Source organism: Aphelocoma coerulescens, chromosome 3 (genome assembly GCF_041296385.1).
Source record: "Aphelocoma coerulescens isolate FSJ_1873_10779 chromosome 3, UR_Acoe_1.0, whole genome shotgun sequence".
Classification (NCBI taxonomy): domain Eukaryota; kingdom Metazoa; phylum Chordata; class Aves; order Passeriformes; family Corvidae; genus Aphelocoma; species Aphelocoma coerulescens.
This window is the reverse complement of record NC_091016.1, coordinates 2,460,813-2,480,460: the sequence shown is the minus strand read 5'-3', so window position 1 is coordinate 2,480,460 and position 19,648 is coordinate 2,460,813. Positions and strand designations below refer to the sequence as shown.

At 57.4% G+C, this 19,648-nt stretch overlaps 1 protein-coding gene across 3 annotated transcripts; it reads left to right on the top strand.

The window, feature by feature from the left end:
• The first annotated feature begins 1,892 nt into the window (after positions 1 to 1,892).
• On the top strand, positions 1,893 to 18,626 carry MERTK (MER proto-oncogene, tyrosine kinase). Of its 3 annotated transcripts, none has more exons than XM_069008782.1 (19): positions 1,893 to 2,045; positions 5,561 to 5,882; positions 5,995 to 6,095; positions 6,210 to 6,383; positions 7,528 to 7,614; positions 8,187 to 8,302; positions 10,560 to 10,743; positions 10,964 to 11,115; positions 13,307 to 13,457; positions 13,733 to 13,886; positions 14,972 to 15,057; positions 15,150 to 15,245; positions 15,416 to 15,496; positions 15,631 to 15,723; positions 15,816 to 15,934; positions 16,142 to 16,251; positions 16,419 to 16,578; positions 16,867 to 17,003; positions 18,096 to 18,626. In XM_069008782.1, exons 1-19 carry the CDS (start codon positions 1,976 to 1,978, stop codon positions 18,568 to 18,570), a joined length of 2,868 nt encoding a protein of 955 aa, XP_068864883.1. In that variant the 5' UTR covers positions 1,893 to 1,975; the 3' UTR covers positions 18,571 to 18,626. The 3 variants fall into 3 exon arrangements, with proteins under 3 accessions (XP_068864883.1, XP_068864884.1, XP_068864882.1); XM_069008783.1 differs by having other exon boundaries at positions 13,304 to 13,457; positions 13,766 to 13,886; XM_069008781.1 differs by having other exon boundaries at positions 13,304 to 13,457.
• The last annotated feature ends 1,022 nt before the right edge of the window (positions 18,627 to 19,648 follow it).

Sequence of the window (19,648 nt, the reverse complement as noted above, 5' to 3'; positions counted from 1 at the left end):
GCCAGCTGCTTCCAGGCCTTTCCTATCACAGACCTCACCTGAGAGCTTCTCCTCTGATTTCTCCTCTCTGGCTTTTTCCTCCCTCTCCGTGCTCCAGCCTCTTCCTCACGTCGGGTTGTGCAACAAACCCTCTGGAGCTGGAGCGGAACCCAACCTGCTGCAAAGAAATGACCCAAATCAGGGGATTTTTAGGAGCTGCTGAAATCCTCTTTATGCTCCTGCATGTTCTCGTTGTTTGCTTTTTTAACTCCTCTTTTGCACAAGCTGCTTCTCCTCCCCACCCCGTGTTAGTGGCGCGACTGTATCGTGATGCAAGGGGCCATTCCCACTCTGCAGCCCACAGAGTCCAAAGGCTTTTCCATTGCTTTGTTCCCAAAAATTGCAAAGCCAGCAGCAGCAGCGAGGAATGCAGCCAGATCAAAGTGCACCCGTGCGCCAGAGGCTGACCGCAAACGACAGCCATGGGACAAATGTCTGTCCCTGGTCTCCTCCTGCTCCCTGAGGGACGCTGGATCCACAAGGAATGTGCCCAACATCTGGAGGAAAAGCAGTGCTGCTGGAGCTGCACGGAAGGTGCTCCAACTTCTTGCAGCAGCTTCAGTACATTTTCCTTCTCCCCTTTCCTTGGGGCCTCCAACTCCATGAGCCCTTCCGTGGCTGCTGATGGCTTCAAGATGTGGGAAGCTGGGAGGAAAATTCAATCCCTGTCACCAAGGCCTGGGAATGTGCAGTGAATAAGCAGCTTTGCAAGTCAAAGAAGCCTGGGAGTGATTTGTTGGGTTTTTTTCACTGAGCTTGAGAAGGTTTTTCTTCCCAGTTGGAAAAGGCTTCCAACTGGGTTAGGTGTGGTTCTATTCTTTGGGAAGAGTGCAGCAGGCAGTGACTTGTGTCACAGGTTCAGGGAGCAGCAAGGTTGGTGCAGAGAAACACCAGTGCCTTTCAGCCACTTCAGCAGACTGCTGGCTCCCCAAATCCCAGTCCCTTCCCGTGGTGGGGGAAACACTCATGGCCTCCATACGCCTTGGTCTCAAATGTGTTCATGCAAGGCCAGTGTCTGGGCAGGTTCTAAATATCCAGAAACTCCCTTGTTTCCTTCCCACGGCACAGGAGATGTCCTCGGTTTGCGTTGGGTTAATGGCTAATGTTGGTTTCGCCTGGGTCTTCCTCCTTTCCTTGGTTCTGTCCCTCTCCCCTCTCGTCCCGCTGGTGTGGGCCAGGTGAGAAAGAGCGTTCCTATCCTGGAGAAAAGAAGGTTCAGGGGGGACCTTGTCACTCTCTACAAGTGTCTGAATCATGGAATGGGTTGGGTTAGAAGGACCTTAAAACTCATCCCATTCCCTGCCATGGGCAGGGACACCTTTCACTAGCCCGGGTTGTTCCAAGCCCCATCCAGCCCGGCCTTGGACACTGCCAGGGATGGGACAGAGGAAGTTGCAGCCAGGTGAGAGCCGGTTTCTGCTCCCAGGTAACAAGTGGCAGGACAAGAGGAAGCTGCCTCAAGCTGTGGCAGGAGAGGTTTAGGTTGGACATTGGGAAAATCCCTTCACAGAAAGGACTGTCCAGCCCTGGCACAGCTGCCCAGGGCAGTGATGGATCCCCACCCCGGCGGGGTTTAAAAGCCGCGTGGCACCTGCAGACAGGGCTCAGCGGTGGCCTCGCAGTGCTGGGGCAGCGCTCTCGGCACGGCAGCGCCGGTGCTGCCCTGTCCCTCCCCCGCCGCGGGAGGCGGGCCGGGGCCGGGGCCGGGGCCGGGCCGGGCCGGGGCAGGGCGGGGCGGGGCGCTGGCGGCCCCCGGGGGCGGCGGAGCGGCGGAGCGGTGCCCGTCCCGCTCCGGGGCCGCTGCCAGTCCTGCGCCTGCTGCCCGTGGCGGAGGAGGTGCCGCTGCTAGCCGTGTTCCCGGTGCCGGAGCGGTGCCAGTCCCGGTCCCGGTGCCGGAGCGTGGCGGTGGCGCTGGCGGTGCCATCGCTGGCGGGCGATGGTCGGCGGGCGCTGGGCGCTGCTCTGGGCGCTGCTGGCGGCCCTGCGCCCGCCCCGCGGAGGGGCCGGTGAGTCCGCGGGGCCGCCGAGGGAGCCGGGGACGGCCCTGGCACCGGGGTGGCGGGGCGCGGGGAGCGGGGCTTGTCCGGGGAGCGGGGCTTGTCCGGGGAGCGGGGAGCGGGGCTTGTCCGGGGCGCGGGGAGCGCTTCCTCCGCGGGCGCTGCTCCGGGCCGGGCTGCGGCGTGGGCACCCCGCGCTGAGCGCCCGGCGGGGCCCGGGGGAGAGCTGCGCGGGGAGCTCCCGACGGGTTTCTGGCCGCATCGCAGCCCGGAGGGCGTCTGGCTGTTCGGGACACAGGGTCTGGCTGTCCTGCGACACAGGGTCTGGCTGTTCGGGACACAGGGTCTGGCTGTCCTGCGACACAGGGTCTGGCTGTTCGGGACACATGCTTTGCTGTGCTGGGACATAGGGTTTGGCTGTGCTGGGACACACAGTTTGCCTGTTCTGGGACACAGCTGTTCCGGGGCATGATTTGAATGTCCTGGGACACGCAGTTTGACTATAGCAGGACACAGCTCTGCCTCTGCAGCGTGGTCCTGTCCCAGCACTTCGCTGCCTGATGTGCCTCTGCTTGCCGGGGACACCACCACAAACTGCGGCAGATCGGTCCGGGATTTATCCCATTAGCCATGAGCCAGCTGCGTAGTGATGCTGGGAAAAATCCCCGAGAATCACCACGGTTTGTGGCGCTTTGTACTGCAGGTGGCTTTTCAACTCCATGTGCGGAAAGAAGTCAGGAGATAAAGTAATTTTTGGACTTTCAAAAATCCTGTCATTAGGGCTGCCCGACCTTCGGGAGCTGCTGGGGGACCTCAGGGGTGCTGGGGGGTCTCGGAGTCGGCGTGCAGATGGAATTTAGCAGGGAAGGCAGGAATGTGTTTGCTTTGGGCAGGGAGGAGTTAAAGTCCTGACTGTCACAGCAGGAGCCTGCAGTGAGAGGAACTCTCTGTGGATGTAACCAGGAATCCTGGGCTGGTTTGTACAAAAGGTGTTTGAATGAGGAAAATCTCTTTGGATTCAGGTGTGGCCCTGGGGGAAATTAATTTCTTACAATCATAAAACCATTTGGCTTGGAAAAGATCATCGAATCCAATGTTAACCTGACACTTCTGGGTCCACCACAGTTCCCAGGGGATGGGGAGGTTGGAAACCCCACAGGCAGGGGCTCCTTATTCCTCCTGCTCAAAAAGTGCCTGAGCAGAAGCTGTTGGCAGCAGGTGAATTACTCCCAGCAGTGGGAATTCCAGGGCTAGGGATGCAGCCAGCGTTTTGGCAGACCTGGATGCATCATTACTGCAGTAAAGACCTTGTTGTTTCAGTCGTGGGGTGTGCAGATCCCTGCTTGTTGTTCCTCATCCCTAATGAAGTATCCTGCCCGATTTTCCTGCTGAAATTCCTCTCTCCAGGGAGAAAGGCACACAGGACCTGTGCAGAAAGATCTGCCTCTGTTGGCCCCGGAGTTTTGCTGCAATTCCAGGTGTTCCAGGAGAGCAGCAGTGCCCTTGCAAGTGGTTTGATTTCCACGCCAGCTTTTCCCTGAGGCCTGGCTGTGGTTAGGACGGGAGCTGCTCCGGCACCCACGCAGGCACGCCGGGCTTGCAGCTCCCTGGCTTTAGCCTGGGATTTTAGAGCCAGCCTAATTGCTCTGGACTCAAGCAAGAGCTGTCCTGCCACACAGGACGAGTCCCTTCCAAAGTGCCGTGAGGATATCCCCATCCCAAACTTCAGGGGTACCCAAAGGCAGTGCTGGAGATGAGGAATTCCTGCACTCACATGAGTCAGAGAGGAAAATATTTCATTCCTGGGCCAGCAAACACCTCGTCCCACTTAATTAGTGTGAAAACAAGGCTGAGGTCCTCCTTGCTCTTTGTCTTTAAGCTTGAAGCAGCCCAGGGAAGCAGAAACCATCCCGGGACACGGCACAAATCCATATCCTCCCCGGCCAGGGGTCCGAGCCGGGGGAGCTGCTCCGGCATTTCAAATGGAGCATGAAAACAGCAGCAGGAGCTTGGATTGTGCCAGGCAGGGAGCGGCTCCAGCCTGAGTGACCTCTGGGAAGAGCGGGGCAGGGAAGGGAATTTGGGGTCGCTGCTTGTTTGCATGTGGCAGATCCTCAGGGAGCTGCTGGAGAGCTGGCTGCACATCCATGGCTGTCCCTGCAGTGTTGCAGCAGTCACATGGGCTCTGTTTGTGCTGGGATGGGAGGCTTAGGGAAGCAGGTTGGAAAAGCTGCGGCTCTTTTTGTTTTTTTCTGAAAGGGAAACCCATTGTGCTGCAGGGAGAGGCAGGGAGAGCCTCCCCCTTCCCTCTGCACTGGGAAACCCTGCTGGCTTTCTGTCCTCAAGCAGCATTTCTTGAGGGTTAAAAACAGGGAGAGATTTAGCAAAGGGATCTATCCAGCCTCAAAATCGGGCTGTGTTTCTTGGCTCTGGGAAAAACACACCAGGCTCGTGCCCCAATACTCACAACAGGGATGACGTAGCTTTAAAAACTTGTTGTTTGATGTTTGAGGGCTAAAACCTGCCCAAAAAACAAACTCAGCTGAGCTCGGGTTCAATCAAAACTGTGCTTTCTTTATCTTCTGAACTGTGAGTGGTTGTTTAGCTTTGCTTTCTTGGAAAAGGGAATTAATTTAGTTGAAATTCCTGTCTGGCACAATGTTGAAAGGGAGATTTACCACTTAGCTCGGGGTTGCTGATGGCTGGGAAAGCCTCAGGAAGCTCAGAAACGGTCCAGGAAAACCCACCTCCACGTGGTGGATCCCATAGATCTGATCTCCTCAGAAATCCACGTTTTTTTGGGAGGGAGTTGCTTTGTATGGAGCTGTTCTCTGGGCTGGGTGGGAAGTGCTGGGAGGGAGGAGGAAAATGCCATTTGGTCATTTGGAGGTGGGGCTATGAAGTCCTCAAAAAGAGCTTTCCCTTGGGAAAAAATGTGGGAGAAGACCCTGGGAGAGAAGCACTTAACAGCAGCTGGCTCCTATACACTATCCAAAGGCATTTCTTCATCCATCTGCAGCTCTTTTCCTGGGGAAGGCAGTGGAGTGGAGGCACTTAGCAAAAGTTGACTCAGAGCATGTCCCATTCTCCCTGTCCTGGGAAGGGACAGGCTCCTGGCAGAGCCTAAAATCAGCAAAATTCCAGCCGGGAGCTCTTCCTCTGCCCCAGCTGAAAATGCTTCAGATGAGGCCCCGCAAGGGGTTTGCTGGAGTAAAGTCCCAAATTCCTGCTGCCCAGGGATCCTTTTATATTCCAGTCCCGGGGGTGTAACGCAGCAGGAATAGCTCCTGCCTCTCCCCTGCCCAAAGAAACATGGCTGAGTGTTTTCTTTAGCTTGGGCTGCTCCTGTTTGTTTTAAAAAGGACTTTTTTGGAGGTGCTGCTTGTCCAGAATCCTGGGATGACATTTTGGGGAATGGAAAGGAGCCGCCTTTAATTATTCTCGGAAGCAGTGGGGTTGTTTTGCTGCGAGGTCTCCAAAACTTGCCGGTGGTGGTGGTGACAAACGCCAGGCGTTCCTTGCAGAGGATGCTGAGGGAGAAGGAGGCGTGAGGCTGTACCTGTGGCCACATTCCCGGCGTTCCCAGCGGAGCACCAGGGAGGAGCCCCCAGGCAGCTCCGTGGGACAGCTCAGATTCAGCCCCACGGTGCGACACGTGGTCATCAACGAGCACAAGGACGCCACCTTCAACTGCTCCATCAAAGTGCCTCAGGAGCTGCTCCGGCCCGATGCCCCGGGAATTTCCCTCTGGAAGGACGGGAGGGAGCTGCATGTGCTGAATCGCATCTCCAGCAGCCACTTTGAGATCCCCGATGAGGAGGAGGTGGCCATGACCTCCACCTTCAGGTGAGTGCCGCTGGCCTTCCGGAGCAGGTGGGAATGAGGGATGCCCTGAGGGCTGGTTCCTGGAAAAATGGGAAGCCACAAGCCCTGAGGTGGTGTCCATTGTGTCCGGCAGCATCCTCGGCGCCCAGCGCTCGGATAACGGCTCCTACGTCTGCAAACTCAACGTCTCTGGCGTGGAGGTGGTGTCCAACCCCATCCTGGTGCGGCTGGAAGGTGAGCTGGAGCAGCTGTAGAGTTGTGTCCCGGCTGAGTGACTGGGAGCTGGGAGCCAGAAGTGGGGAATCCTTTGCTTCCCTGGGAACCTCTTGCTTCCCTGTGTCCGTGCAGGTCTCCCGCACTTCATCCATCAGCCCAAGCAGCTGAACGTCACCAGGAACAGCCCCTTCAACCTGACGTGCCAGGCTGTGGGGCCTCCAGAGCCTGTGGAGATCTACTGGTTCCGGAACAATACCCAGCTCAACCAGAAACCCCACATCTCCCCGTCAGTCCTGACCGTGCCAGGTGAGCCGGGAGTGTCCCTGCCACGGAGTCTCTTTGCACGGGACACACTGCTGGGAATGTGCCTTGTGCCATCCCCCTGCTTGGAGCGGCTGTTCCCGTGCCATGCACAGCCCTGGGGCCACTCTGGGGCAGGAAGCCCCATCTGACCCCCTCTGGCTGCTGCCAGAAATCCCTTTCTTGGAAGAGGCAGGATACTCAAGTGACTTTTCCTGAGCAAGCAGCAGATTTTTCTGCCAGCCTCTGGCTGTGCCAGCAGGAGTCCGGCTGCTCTCCTGGGCTGCTGGAATAGTGGTCCCCACTTTGTGCCTCTGGAAGAGATTGGGATGCCCCTGTGCTGTGTGTCTGTGACAGCTGGTGGCACCCAGGGAGAACAACCCCATAAACCCCACTCTGGTTTTGCCGCACTTTGAGGCAGAAGATGGGGGATTTCTTGCTTTGCTGGTGGGGAGGAGGCCAGTGGTTAATTAAGAGCTGGGCTATAATTGCCCGGCCTTGGCATCCAGCGGCGGGTGGCCTTTAAAAGGCAGTGAAAGCCGGAAGAAGTGACTCATTCCTCTTGGATGTCCTCGCATCCGCCTGGCACCCGCGAGGCTGGGTCATTGGAGCAGAGCTGCTCCTGGCCCAGGAGCCCTGGCAGCCCAAGGCACTGCTGCCATGAGCCAACGCTCCCCACGTCCACCTTGGCATGGGACAGGAATCCCGAGCCCGGGGTCGCCTCAGGCGGGCCGGGACAATCCGCCCCAGGGTATTTCCAGTGGTCCCTCTCTGCCATCAGCTGGGGGGTTTGAGCAATCCTTGACCAGCGCTCCATCATCTGACCAGGCCGTGGTGGGGGCCCTTCTGCTTTCTGCCTTCCCCCTTTTGGAGGGAAAGCAACCCCTTCCTCAGGAGCTTGTGCAAGGGCTCCGTAGGGACATCCCGTCCCTGCTGTGCCGGGTCGGACAGCCACGGCACACGCGTGCTCCCAGCGTGGGAATGGGGCAGCTGCCGCCTGGGTCAACCCCGGGCACTGGCAGCAGAAGTGCCACGGAGGGAAGTGAAAAAAAGGCTAAGAAAGGAAACTCTGAGGCTTTGCAGGTGGGGAGCTGGTGGGGTTGGGATGGTTTTGGGATATGCAGGGAACAGGGCTGTGTTTTCCCGGCAGGACTCAGCGAGCCAGCGCTGTTCAGCTGCGAGGCCCACAACAGCAAAGGCCTGACTGCATCCAGCCCAGGCCAGGTCAACATCAAAGGTCAGCTCCCATTCCCTGTTAAACCCCTGTGTCCAAGTCTCCACACTTCCCGGCACTCTTCCTTCATGAGCTGAGGGAGATCCCGGTTTCAATCCTGTAGTTAAAATCCAGTGGGGTCTGGTTGTAGTGTGGTCATCCCAGTTCGGTCATCCCAGCATCGGGGTGGGGGAGGGAGCACCAAAAATGAAATTTGAAAGCAAAACTGTCAGCTTCAAAGTGGGATTCGGGAAGGGCTGCATCGCTCCTTTCCTTCCTTCACAACCAGGGTGGTGCTCCATAGGAATTTTCCATAGGAAACAGTGGAAATTGCTGACATTCCTGATGGGAGCCGCTCTGGCAACGCGAGGAAGGTGTTCCCCAAAATAAGTTGTGGCCTCTAAGCTGCCCAGAGCAGTCACAAATATAGAAATGGCCAAAATAGTCCTGAAAGTGACATTTTTGTGCTTCCCTATCCGGTGGTCTGGCGCACCCGCAGAATTCGGATGTGGGGTCACACACTGAGCCCTGGGAGCTCCAGGGAAAAGCCACCATGCCATGTTTGTGTTTAGGCTGCCCTTGGCTTCTCCCTGCAGGAATTCCATCGGCTCCCGTCAGCGTGCAGGTCCTCAACAGGACAGCCCACGGAATCGGGATATCCTGGGTGCCAGGCTTCGATGCCTTCTCTGCCTTGAACAGCTGCAGTGTCCAGGTAGGCATCCAGAATTCCTGTATCCCTGCAACTCCCCCACACGGATGCTCCGAGGCAAGTGGAAGTCGGTGGTGTTTGCATGAGCTGCACAGATTTCATGGAATCCTGGAATGGTTTGGGTTGGAAGGCCCTTAAAAACCTGGAATGGTTTGGGTTGGAAGGCCCTTAAAATCATCCTGTTCCAACTCCCTTCCAATACCTTCTGCTATCCCTTGGACAGGGATGTCCAGGCCAGGGATGGGGCAGCCACAGCTTCTCTGGGCAACCGTGCCATGGCCTCACAAGGAAGAATTCCTTCCCAATATCCCACCTAACCCTGCCCTCTGGCAGTGGGAAGCCATTCCTGCTGGTCCTGTCACTCCATGCCCTTGTCCCAAGTCCCTCTCCAGCTCTCTTGGAGCCCCTTTCCACTGGGCAACACACTCGGGTTGTGCTGCCTTTTCATGGAGAGATTCCCAGAAATGCTCCAAGTGTCTCCTTGGGAGACCCTGCAAGCCTGGAGGTGCTGCAGCCACACGCTTGTCCTGGTTAAACCCTTCCCAACCAAGCAGCATTCCAAAGCCGGGATTTGGAGGGGCAGGCTCCCCTCAGCTCCCCATTCCTGGACAACTCAGGGAATGCCACCTCCATGGGTGGAGCCTGCAGGCATTTTCCACCTGCTGCACGTGTCTGGCTTTCCCAGTCCAAGCCCTTCTTGCTGTCTGATGGATACAGTTTTTATCCTGCAAAATCTCCACTCCAGCTGGGATAGCACGTGGAGAGAGGCAACCTTTGAAGCCAGGTAAAAGTGAAAGCAATTCCAGGGAAGAAAGGTACCAGGGCTAATATTAGCATCATGTCCTGCTGCTGCCTTCCAGCTGGAGCTTGGGAGGCAGGGTGGAGAGCCAAGGAATTTCCTATGACTTAACATTCCTGGTCTGTCTGTAGGAAGTGGCCTTTGGAAAACAGGAGAGGGATTCTGGCAAAAACACAGCTGTGACTCAGCCCTTTTGCTTCTGTCCCCTTGGATAATCCCCGGCACCCCCTCCCCCACCCCCGAGCCAGTGACTCATTCCCGAGGGCTGCAGCTGGCCCACCTGCCAATTCCAACTGGTGCACTTCACAAACATCCTGATTTCCGTCAAAATCCATGGATTCAATGGATTTTATTCTGAGAAGACAAGTTGAGGATTGGGCTGGATGCTCAGGATGTCTGGTCCCAGAGGTGTCATGTGTATTCCTCTGGTCACTGCTCGCCTCCCTCAGAGCACCTGGGGACAGCTTGGGGATGGAGGTGGCATTCCCTGACTTTCCCAGAACACAGGCAACCCCTCAGCTCCTTCCCATTGTTTCTAAGGAATGGGGAGCTGAGGGGAGCCTGCCCCTCCAAATCCCGACTTTGGGATCACTGTTTGGTTGGGAAGCGTGTGACCGGGACAAGCGTGTGGCTGCATCAACCCCAGGCTTGCAGAGTCTCCCAAAGAGCTACTTGGAATGTTTCTGGGAATCTCTCCATGAAAACCTGAGGCTGAAGGCTGTTCTCTTACATTTTGGCTGGGAAACAGATGCTGAGACCATCCTGGGATACCATGGAGCGGCTCTTTTGATTGAGCACAAGGACAGGTCTCCTGCCATCCCAAAATCATGGATGGAGGCTTTGCAGAGGAGTGCACGACCTTGTGCACGTGGGTTGGGAGGTCCTTGTCCTTGTTCTTCCCTCTTTCCTCCCTCTGTCCCAGTCCAGGTAGTGCTTCTCACAAAATGAGATGTTTCCTGGAAAGCTGCAGTGGCTCTGTGGGCAGCTCCATGGGGGCTCCACATTCAGCAATTTGTCTTTCTGTGAAAAGCAGGACTTGTTTTTGGGATGTTGAATCCATCCACACTACTAAATTTGACAAGGATTGGGATTAGGCCCATGACCTCCCACAGAGATAAATCCTATTTTCCAACGGTGCATTGCACAGAAAAAGGGCTTTATTTTGTTTATCTGGGATGTGCTGCCTGGTTATTTTATTTGGGGCTCCTTTTGCTCCATTGCCACGAGAGACAGCAGATCATCCCTACCTCCTTCCCAACATCCCTGGAATGTTCCCAACTCCACATGTGCTGGAGCCCTTTCCCTGTGCCCCGTGAACGTCCTGCCATGAGCTTTCCCTGCAGGAACTGTTCCCTGCGGAGTTGGGATGGGAGGCAGGGCTCCGGATCCTGTTTTCCAACGTCTCTCCCTGCAGGTTGTTGCTGACTAATCCCTGTTTGTGGACTGATTTTCCAATTCAAGGTCAAGGAAGTTGTTCCAAGAGGCAACGTCTCCCTTCAGCCCTTCCACACCTCGGTGCCTCCCCACGTGTTTCACATCCAGCAGCTGGAGCCCATGGAAGAGTACAACATCCGCGTTTCCTGCGGGAATGAGGTCGGCTGGTCGGCGTTCAGCCCCTGGATAACGGCCAGCACCACTGAGGGAGGTAGGAAATGGGGAGTGAGGACTGGGAAGGGTTTCCCTGCCTCAATGCCTCTGGATGAGATGCTGCTCCGGAGTCCTGGTTGCTCCCAGGGTGGGGAGGGAAAGTTCCCTGTTTTCCGTGGGCTTTCTGCTTGAGCTCCAGCTCGTTTTCCATCAGATTCCCACATTTCTGCACCCCTTCTCCTGGATTCCCTCACCTCCTTTCCCGATGATTCCCGCAGCTCCGACCACGCCGCCGCTGAACGTGACGGTGTCCTTCAATGAATCCAGCTCCTCGCTGGAGATCCGCTGGGGGAAGCCATCCCTGGAGAGGATCCACGGGGAGCTCCAGGGCTACCACATCTGGTACAGGTGGCACAACTCCGAGGGCATGGTGAGTCACCAGGGAATGGGGAAGAATGACTAAATCCTGGAAAAAATCCCGGCAGGGATGTCCGGATGGGTTATGGTGCTTCCATGGATTCTTTTGGAGCTCATTTCTTTGCTGTCTCGGGCTTTCATGTGGGCTTCAAACCACTCCTGGCCTTGCATTCCCTGGATTTTGAGCTGTTCCTTACTCAGCTGGGATTATCCCATGCACAGCATTTCAGAGCTCGAGGAACTCCTTGGCCCAAAGGCCTCTCCGTGACTGCATGAAATCACCTGGCACACCCTGCCTGCCTTTTCTAGGATTTGGGAAGCAGATGCAGGAATTTGCAGCTAGGGCAAGGTTGGCCCGGGCTCTGGGATAAAGATCCCATCCAGAGCCCATGGATAACAGCAGGGATGGATCCAGCTGTGGTTTGGGTTCCGCCGTGCCAGGCTGGCGGAGTGACCCCAGCTGGAAACAGTGACTCATCCCGCTTTTTTTGTAGGATGCTGCATTTTCTGTTCTCCTTTTGCTCCTCCGTATAGATCCCGCCTGAATGAAGCCAGGGAAACAAAATCATGGTCTTGTGACTCGGAAAAAAAGTGCTGACAGGAGCTGTCTCTCTGCAGCAAAAGGCCGAATCCAGGCCTTGCCCTTTAAGCCCTGGGAGATTTGTTGTTGCTGTTTTTGTTGTTGTTGTTTTCTGTCCGTTTTTCCAGCTTATGGAGTGAAATTTTTTCCAGTTCTCAGTTTTTCCATGAGTCTGAGGCACGAGTCTGGAGTTCTGACTACTCGAAAAGCTCCTTCTAAGGTTGGACTCAGGGATCTCAGAGGTCTTTTCCAACCTAAGTGATTCTGTGAGGATGATTCTGTGAAGTAAAGGTCCCTGAGTTGTGGCCCTGCACAGGCTAAATCTGGAGTGCCCAAAAATAACCAGCAGTTTTTGCAGGATAAAGTCAGGAAGAAGCTGGATTTCGGTGTCACAGGGCCACCTGCAGGCCTCTCCACAACCAGAAAATTCCCAAAAGTTGGTTTATTTTCCTCTTTAACCAGCAGTCCTTGTTGGAGCCATGGCTTCTGGCATTGGGACAGGGAGAAATTCCTCAAATACCACAAAACTCCTAAAATCCCATGGATTTGGCAGGTCTGCCCTGCTTTGTGCTCATGGCCTGGGCCTGTCCTCAGATGACACAGCAGAGCCCTCTGGGATAGGGAAGGATCCCAGTTTTAGGCTGGTGGTAGGGAAAGGATCCCATATGGATACAAGGAGGAGGAAGGCAGGAATGTGGGAGCAGAGGTGACAAGAGGTCCCTGCTCCTGTCACTGCCCATAGGCACAGACACATTCCCAGGGTGTTTCACATCCCTTTCCGTAGCTTTTTTGGGACAGGGAGCAGAAACTGGTTCCCTCTGAGAAGCTCTGATTCCCTTTCCTTGTCCACCAATCCCCCTCAGCTCCATTCCCTCTCCTTGCCCTCCGATCCCCTGCAGCTCCTGCTCTTTTGTGGGATGTTCAGGAAGGAGCCAGGCTCTGCTGGGCACAGCAGCCTGCCAGATGTTCTGGCTGCAGCTGCCAGCTGTTTTGCAGCTGGAAATCGGTAGAGAGCAGCAGCAGCACTTTCTCAGCTGGAAACGACCAGGAAAGGATGGAATTTGCAGGGAAAGACTGCAGTGTTTTTACCAAGCCACGCTGCCTCTTGCCATGGCACCAGCCAAGGAAACACGTAAAAAGCTGGGATATAATTAGCTGGGCACAAAAGCCGCAGCAGAAAATACCTGCCCTAGGATCTACTTCCGGAGTGCTTGGACAATCCCACCAGGAACACACGGATCCCTGGGTGCTGGGGCTCACAGGGCTCCGGTGGCCGAAGTGGCCGCAGCGGAGGCCGAGGGTCACAGCCCGTGTGACCAGAGCCTTCCCCTTCCTTGCCAGATCCTTCCCTGCCTCTTTCTGGCCCTGGCTGCTGCTGCTGCGAAGCAGAGAGGGCCAGAAAGGCTGGGACTGAACGGGAAGCGCGGCTCAGCTCCGTTCCCGATCCCATCCGGCCCTCGCACACAGGGCCATTCTTCTCCCTAAATAGCCGGGTGCCGCATTTCCTCCGGCCTGCGAGAGCAAAGCGGCTCCAGGGGTTGCCAAGGGGACGGTTCTCAGTAAGTCCCCAGGTCTCCCTGCCTTCCCCAGCCCAGGATTTTCTTCCCCTTCCTCTCTCCAGCAGAACGTCTCTGCCGAGGCCTGGCAGAACGGCAGCGTGGCCCTGCTGCCCGTGGTGGCCACCAACGCCACCTGCTCCATCCGCGTGGCCGCCGTCACCAAGGGGGGCGTGGGACCCTTCAGCCTTCCCGTGGAGATCTTCATCCCTGCCAGCGGTAAGGAGGAGCAGGGCGGGATGCTGGGAGAAGCGCAGGGTGTGCTTTCCATGAGGCCCTTGGGAATCGCTCCACCCTTCTTGGGATGCTTTCCCTGTCAGCCAGGGATCGGGGAGCTGGTCCTGGTTTGGGAGCAGGAAAGCCTCGCTCCTCATTCCCTCTTTTCCCGTGTAACCCTTTGGGCTCCACTGAAAACCCCTGGGAATTCCTGCCCCAAGCCCCGGGTGCTGCAGGCTGACTCTTTCACCGGCTCCATTAACAGGATATTTTCTTAGGATTAATAACCTCAGCCCCCTCTTCGACTCCAGCCTCCGGGAATGCCGACTCCTTTGTCATAGCCCTGGGATTTATCTGCGGGACAATTGCCGTCGGATTCATCCTCTGCTTGACCGTGGTCATCCAGAAACGATGTGTGGAGACAAAATACGGGTAAGGGGATGGAAAACGGGGCAGCTCCCAGGGGTGGGCGGCCAGCAGCCCATGCTGGATTTGGGAACAAGGATTCTGTCCCCAGGACTGACGTTGTTACCACAAGTGACGTTTGTTATGCCCGTGGTGAGGGACTAAGTGGATTTTTGTTTCCCCTCCCTCTCTTAGCTCAGCAGTTCACCGTTTGCTCACTATTCCTATTTTTAAAGGGAAGTGAACTTGTGCAACTTGGTGGGGGAGGTGTTTCAGCACGGAAATGAGAGAGCAGAGATGTCCCTGGTCACCAGAGGGTGACCTGGACCCAAGAGAGTGGCTGCAGCTGTGGCAGGGGAGGGTTAGGCTGGATTTTGGGAAGAGATTCTTCTCCCAGAGGGAAGTGCCCAGGCTCCCCAGGGAATGGGCACAGCCCCAAGGCTGCCGGAGCTCCAGGAGTGCTTGGACACTGCTCCCAGGGATGCCCAGGGTGGGATTGTTGAGGTGCAGGGCCAGGAGCTGGGCTGGATGATCCCTGTGGGTTCCTTTCAACTCCATGATTCCATGAGTCCATAATATCCCATGGCCTGGAGAAACCCTCCTGCCTCATCCCACGCCGGGTTCAATGGCCCGGCATTGTTTAAAATCACGGACAAAGGGCTGTTTTCTCCTGCAATAACCCAGCACTCCTCACTCCTCCTTGTGACTTCCCAAGTGGCATTTAACTGCTCCCAGTTTGGAGCAAGGATCCCTTTCCTAACTGGTTGTTGTCACTCTTTCCCTGCTCTCCCAGCTCTGGAGCATCCTGCCCCGTATTTTTTTTCCCAAAGCTGGACTCTGCAGGGCTCCAGCAGCATTCCTGCTCCTTGACTAGGAAATGAGTGTCCTGTTTCCTCCCCAAAAGCTCCGTGACTCACTCCTTGCTGGGTCAGCGCTGTTTGCGGAGCTGTTGTTTCGCTCGGACCTTGCAGGCGGTGGTGCTGATCCAGGAAAGAGGAAATGGAATGTACATTTCCCCTTTTCCTCCGGATCCCCCGGGCTCCTGCCCCTGCCACGCTGATTCCTTCATCCAGCTGAAGGGGCCCCAGCAAATGTGTTTGTGTCCCCCCCAGGAATGCTTTCAGCAGGAACCACTCGGAGCTGGCAGTGAGCTACACGGCCAAGAAGTCCTACTGCCGGAGAGCCGTGGAACTGACCCGTAAGGATCCGTTTTTATCCCTCTGGAAGGAGCTGGAGGGGGATATGGCAGCAGGTGGGAGGTGCCTGAGCTCCTGTTCCCCTTTCCTGCAGTGGGAAGCCTGGGGGTCAGCAGGGAGCTCCAGCAGAAGCTGCAGGATGTGGTCGTGGACAGAAACGCCCTGAGCCTGGGGAAGGTCCTGGGAGAGGGTGAGCAAAACTCATCTCATTCCAGCCTCCTGCCACGGGCAGGGAACCTTCCCTGAGCCCAGCTTGTCCTCCTCCTGTCACTTTGTGGCTCCATCTTGGGGCATTCCAGATCTTAGGCATGTGGTGATGTCCTGAAAGGATAAAGGGGTTCCTTCTTTCCCATGGTGCAGGGGAGTTCGGATCCGTGATGGAGGGACGGCTCAGCCAGCCTGAAGGGGCCCCACAGAAGGTGGCTGTGAAGACCATGAAGTGTAAGTTGTCTCCCTGCCCCACAGGACTTGCTGTTTGTCCCACTGGATACCAGCATTCCCAGTACCTCTCTCAGGAACAGCATCCTGGCACCATTTGGGGGTTTTAAAGCTCTTTCTTCCTCTCTGCTTCCCAGTGGATAACTTTTCCCAAAGGGAGATCGAAGAGTTCCTCAGTGAAGCAGCGTGCATGAAGGACTTTGACCATCCCAATGTCATCAAGCTCCTCGGTAGGGGCTGTCCCTTCCCGCCCTGCAGCTGGCATTTGGGTGGGCCCAGATCCCTTTGCCCAGGGCGCTGTGTGATTGTCCGTGTTTCCCAGGGGTGTGCATCGAGCTGAGCTCCCTGCAGGTCCCCAAGCCCATGGTGATCCTGCCGTTCATGAAGTACGGAGACCTGCACAGCTTCCTGCTCCGCTCCCGGCTGGAGATGGCCCCACAGGTAGGGAGCACCGGGAGCAGAGGAGCCAGCTAAGATCAGGGTGGGAAAAGAATCCCCCTGCAGCTCCTGCAGGCTCGTGGCTCAATGAATGGCAGGGTCTGAGGGATGAGAGCTCTGGTGCTGCCATGAGCTCATCCATTGGGATGGCAGCCCGGCGCAGGGAAGCCTTTCGGATCAACGCTGCGTAACCCCACCTTCCCTCCCCAGTTCGTGCCCCTGCAAACCCTGGTGAAGTTCATGGTGGACATCGCCCTGGGCATGGAATACCTGAGCAGCCGCAACTTCCTCCACAGGGATCTGGCAGCTCGGAACTGCATGTGAGTGCTTTCCTCTGCCCATCCCACGGGATGAACACCTTGTGGGTTTACGGCACAGCTCTGCTCCCTTCAATAAAACTTCCCTTGGTTTCGAGACAGAGAGCTCAGCCTGGGCCTTGTGGCTCGGGAGGTGGCCCTGGGGCCGCGCTGATGCCCGTTTTTCCCAGGCTGCGGGATGACATGACGGTGTGCGTGGCGGACTTCGGGCTCTCCAAGAAGATCTACAGCGGCGATTACTATCGGCAGGGCCGCATCGCCAAGATGCCGGTCAAGTGGATCGCCCTCGAGTCCCTGGCTGACCGTGTCTACACCACCAAGAGTGACGTGGTAGGTCCCCGTGCCTGGAGGGACAGTCCCCTGGGCTGAGCCACGCCGTGCTCCCATTGGTGTCATTCCCTGGAAGTGCAGGAGCCTGTCGGAGCCCTTTTGCTGCCGGCACAGTCGGTTCCTTGAGTGGGCTGCTCGCCTCTGCCCTGGTCATTCCCGGTTTTGGGAGCACCACAGCTCTGCCCATTGTCCTTGGGACGCCAGGCAGTGACCTTTCCCCGTGAAAAGGTTCTTTCATTCCTCCTGGAAGTGTCCCCTCAGCCCTGGCCTTTCCCTTTGTGCTGGCAGTGGGCATTCGGCGTCACCATGTGGGAGATCGCCACGCGCGGGATGACGCCGTACCCAGGGGTGCAGAACCACGAGATCTACGAGTACCTCTTCCATGGGCAGCGCCTGAAGAAGCCCGAGGATTGCCTGGATGAGCTGTGAGTGGTGGGATCCCAGCTGGGAAAATGGGTTTTCCCAGGAACAAACCCCTTAATGTTTGCACGACATGCCTAAGGAAGGCCGGATCCTGGAGCAGAGCGTGTGTCAGCATCTGCTGAACTCCAGGCAGAAATCCCAGCAAATATCCTGAGGGGAAGCAATGGGTTTGTAGGGCTGGCAAGGTCACCACGAACAGTCAGTGATGGGACCTTTTAGCATGTTATTTATTTTTGGATTTGTTTCGGCCGAAGGGTCCTGGCTGGTGATGCTCCTCTTCATCCCCCAAAACTCCCTCTAGGGCCCTTCCTCGCCTCAAATCCATAAATCTGGAAAGGTAAAACGTGGAAAACACAAACCTCTGAATTTCTGAGCAGCTCAGCAAAGGCCTTTCTCCCAAGCTTCCTTCCCGAGTTTTTCTCCAGTGCCATTAGAGCTGAAGATGTTCAGCCCCCCATGGCTGAGAGCCTTGAATCCAAACCGGATAAACAGAGCTGTACAACGCTTCCTACAAGGCTCCTCTCTCCACTGCCTGTTCCTGAAGGAAGCAGTGCAGGGACCTCTAAGAATCCAGCCTGCTCCAGGGCAGAGAGGCTGGCAGGGACATGCTGGGAGCTTCCAGGGCTCCCTGACATCCAGCCTAGGAGCAGCCACCTGCCAAGGGAAGGACTGGGCGTCCCAGACACAGAGCTGGCATGTTCCCAGGGAACAGATCCCAGGGCTGTGCTGGAAGAGACTTCTCACTCTTCTAAAGCAGCTTGGGCTGATAAATCCATGTGCTTGGGAAACAGCCCGAGCAGAGGGAGCTGGTTTCACTTTGATTTAATGGGAATTTCAAGGCTTGCCCAGCTTGGAGGGAAACTGGGAATATGCCCCCATACCTCCCATAATCCAGAGAAGTGCAGGCTACCCGGAGAAGCTGTGGCTGCCCCCTCCCTGGAGGCGTTCAAGAACAGCTCAGAGCAAGCTGGGATAGTGGAAGTGCTGCCCCGTGGCAGGGGGTGGGACTGGATGAGCTTTGAGGTCCCTTCCGCCCCAAGCCATGCTGGGATTCTGGGATCCTCTGTTAACCGCACTCCTCTCCCGATTCCCAGGTATGAAATAATGTCTGAGTGCTGGAGAGCTGACCCTGCCACCCGCCCCACCTTCTCCCAGCTCAAGGTCCAGCTGGAGAAGCTGCTGGAAAACCTGCCCAGCGCCAAGGCTTGCAGGGACGTCATCTACATCAACACCGGCCTTCCCGAGCAGAGCCCGGACTCCACACAGGATTCGGGCTTCCCGCAAGCGGACTCGGATTTGGACGCCGGGGAGGCGTCGGAGCCCGGCTCCCCCGGCACGGAGGCGGCGCTGGTGGCCGTGGATGTGCACCCCAGCGAGCCGTGGGCCACCAGGTACGTCGGGGAGGAGCAGCTCGGTGGCCCCGTGGAGGAGCCCTACGTGCCACTGCTTCCCTGCCAGGCCTCGCAGCCAGGGAGCCGATGGAGCCAGGCCGGCACTTTGCCGGTGTCGGAGCGGCCGCGGGCCGGGAGCCGCGGGGAGGACTCGGAAGTGCTGCCGGGAACGGTGTGAGCAGCACCAGGGCAAGGACACAGAGGGAATATTTTAATAAACACTCGTCTCTTTTATTTATCAGCTCCTGCACGGTGTTCCTGGTGGAGGCTGGCTCTGCCCAGGAGCCCTTTCCTGGGCTGAAGTCCCAGGGGTTTGGAATTAACAGTGGAATTATTTTACTGTAATTATTCATCTTCTCCAGAAGGAGCAGAGCGGGGTGGGGCGGATGGCGCTGAGGGGCAGTTGGCCTTGCAGGGCCTGGTGTTTTCCTCCTTCTCCATCATATGTTGAGGTTTTTGGGACGGGCAGCCCCAGGATGATCAGGGCTCCAGCTCTACAGCCTGCTGGGGCATTTCACACCGCAAGAAATCCCCGTGGAAAACAGCAGCGGGAGCCCCAATGGGAACAGCGCGTGCTCCCACATTCCCTTCTCCCTGATGAGTTTCCATCCATCCCATCCCTGTGCTGAGGAGCCGTCGCTCCTGCTGCAGCACCGGGGAAATAGGAGCCTGAGGGGGGTCCCGGCCCCCCCCAGCCGTGGCCTGGCCCTTCCCTGCTGCCCCTTCTCCGTTTGGGGGGAATTCTGCTGCTTCCGGACCTGGGGCCGCTCGGCAGCAACTGGAGCCAGACCCAGCGCCTCTCGCCTCTCCTTGCGGGGGGCTGGGCTGGGAATGGGGGGACCGGGCTGGGAAGGGGGTGCAGGAGCTGGAGAAGGGGGTACCGAGCTGGGGAAGGGGTGCAGGGCGGGGAAAGGGTTTCCCTGCCCGGCGCGGGTGGTCCCGGCCCCGCCGGAGCGGGGGGGCTGTCGAGGGCTCCCGCACGGTGCCCGCTCGTCCTGGCAGCACCAGGAACAGCTTTGCTGGGGGTAAAAGCCACGCACCCGCACCCCGACCGCTGGAGATTGATGCCCGTGGGATGGGTGCCCGCGGGATGGATGCCCGTGGGATGGGTGCCCGCGGGATGGATGCCCGTAGAGCCCGGCCGGTGTCCCGCGGGATGGATGCCCGTAGAGCCCGGCCGGTGTCCCGGGGGAGGGATGGCCGCAGAGCCCCGCCGCTGTCCCGGGGGATGCGCGGGGCCGGCCCGGCGCCGGGGC

What these genes read in the sequence shown, in the direction of transcription:
- MERTK (XM_069008781.1), top strand. Translation starts at nt 1,976, where the DNA reads ATGGTCGGCGGGCGCTGGGCGCTGCTCTGGGCGCTGCTGGCGGCCCTG. An exon ending in GGCCAGCACCACTGAGGGAG is followed by an intron (nt 10,744 to 10,963) that starts GTAGGAAATGGG and finishes TGATTCCCGCAG; the next exon opens with CTCCGACCACGCCGCCGCTG. An exon ending in GGGGAAGGTCCTGGGAGAGG is followed by an intron (nt 15,246 to 15,415) that starts GTGAGCAAAACT and finishes CCCATGGTGCAG; the next exon opens with GGGAGTTCGGATCCGTGATG.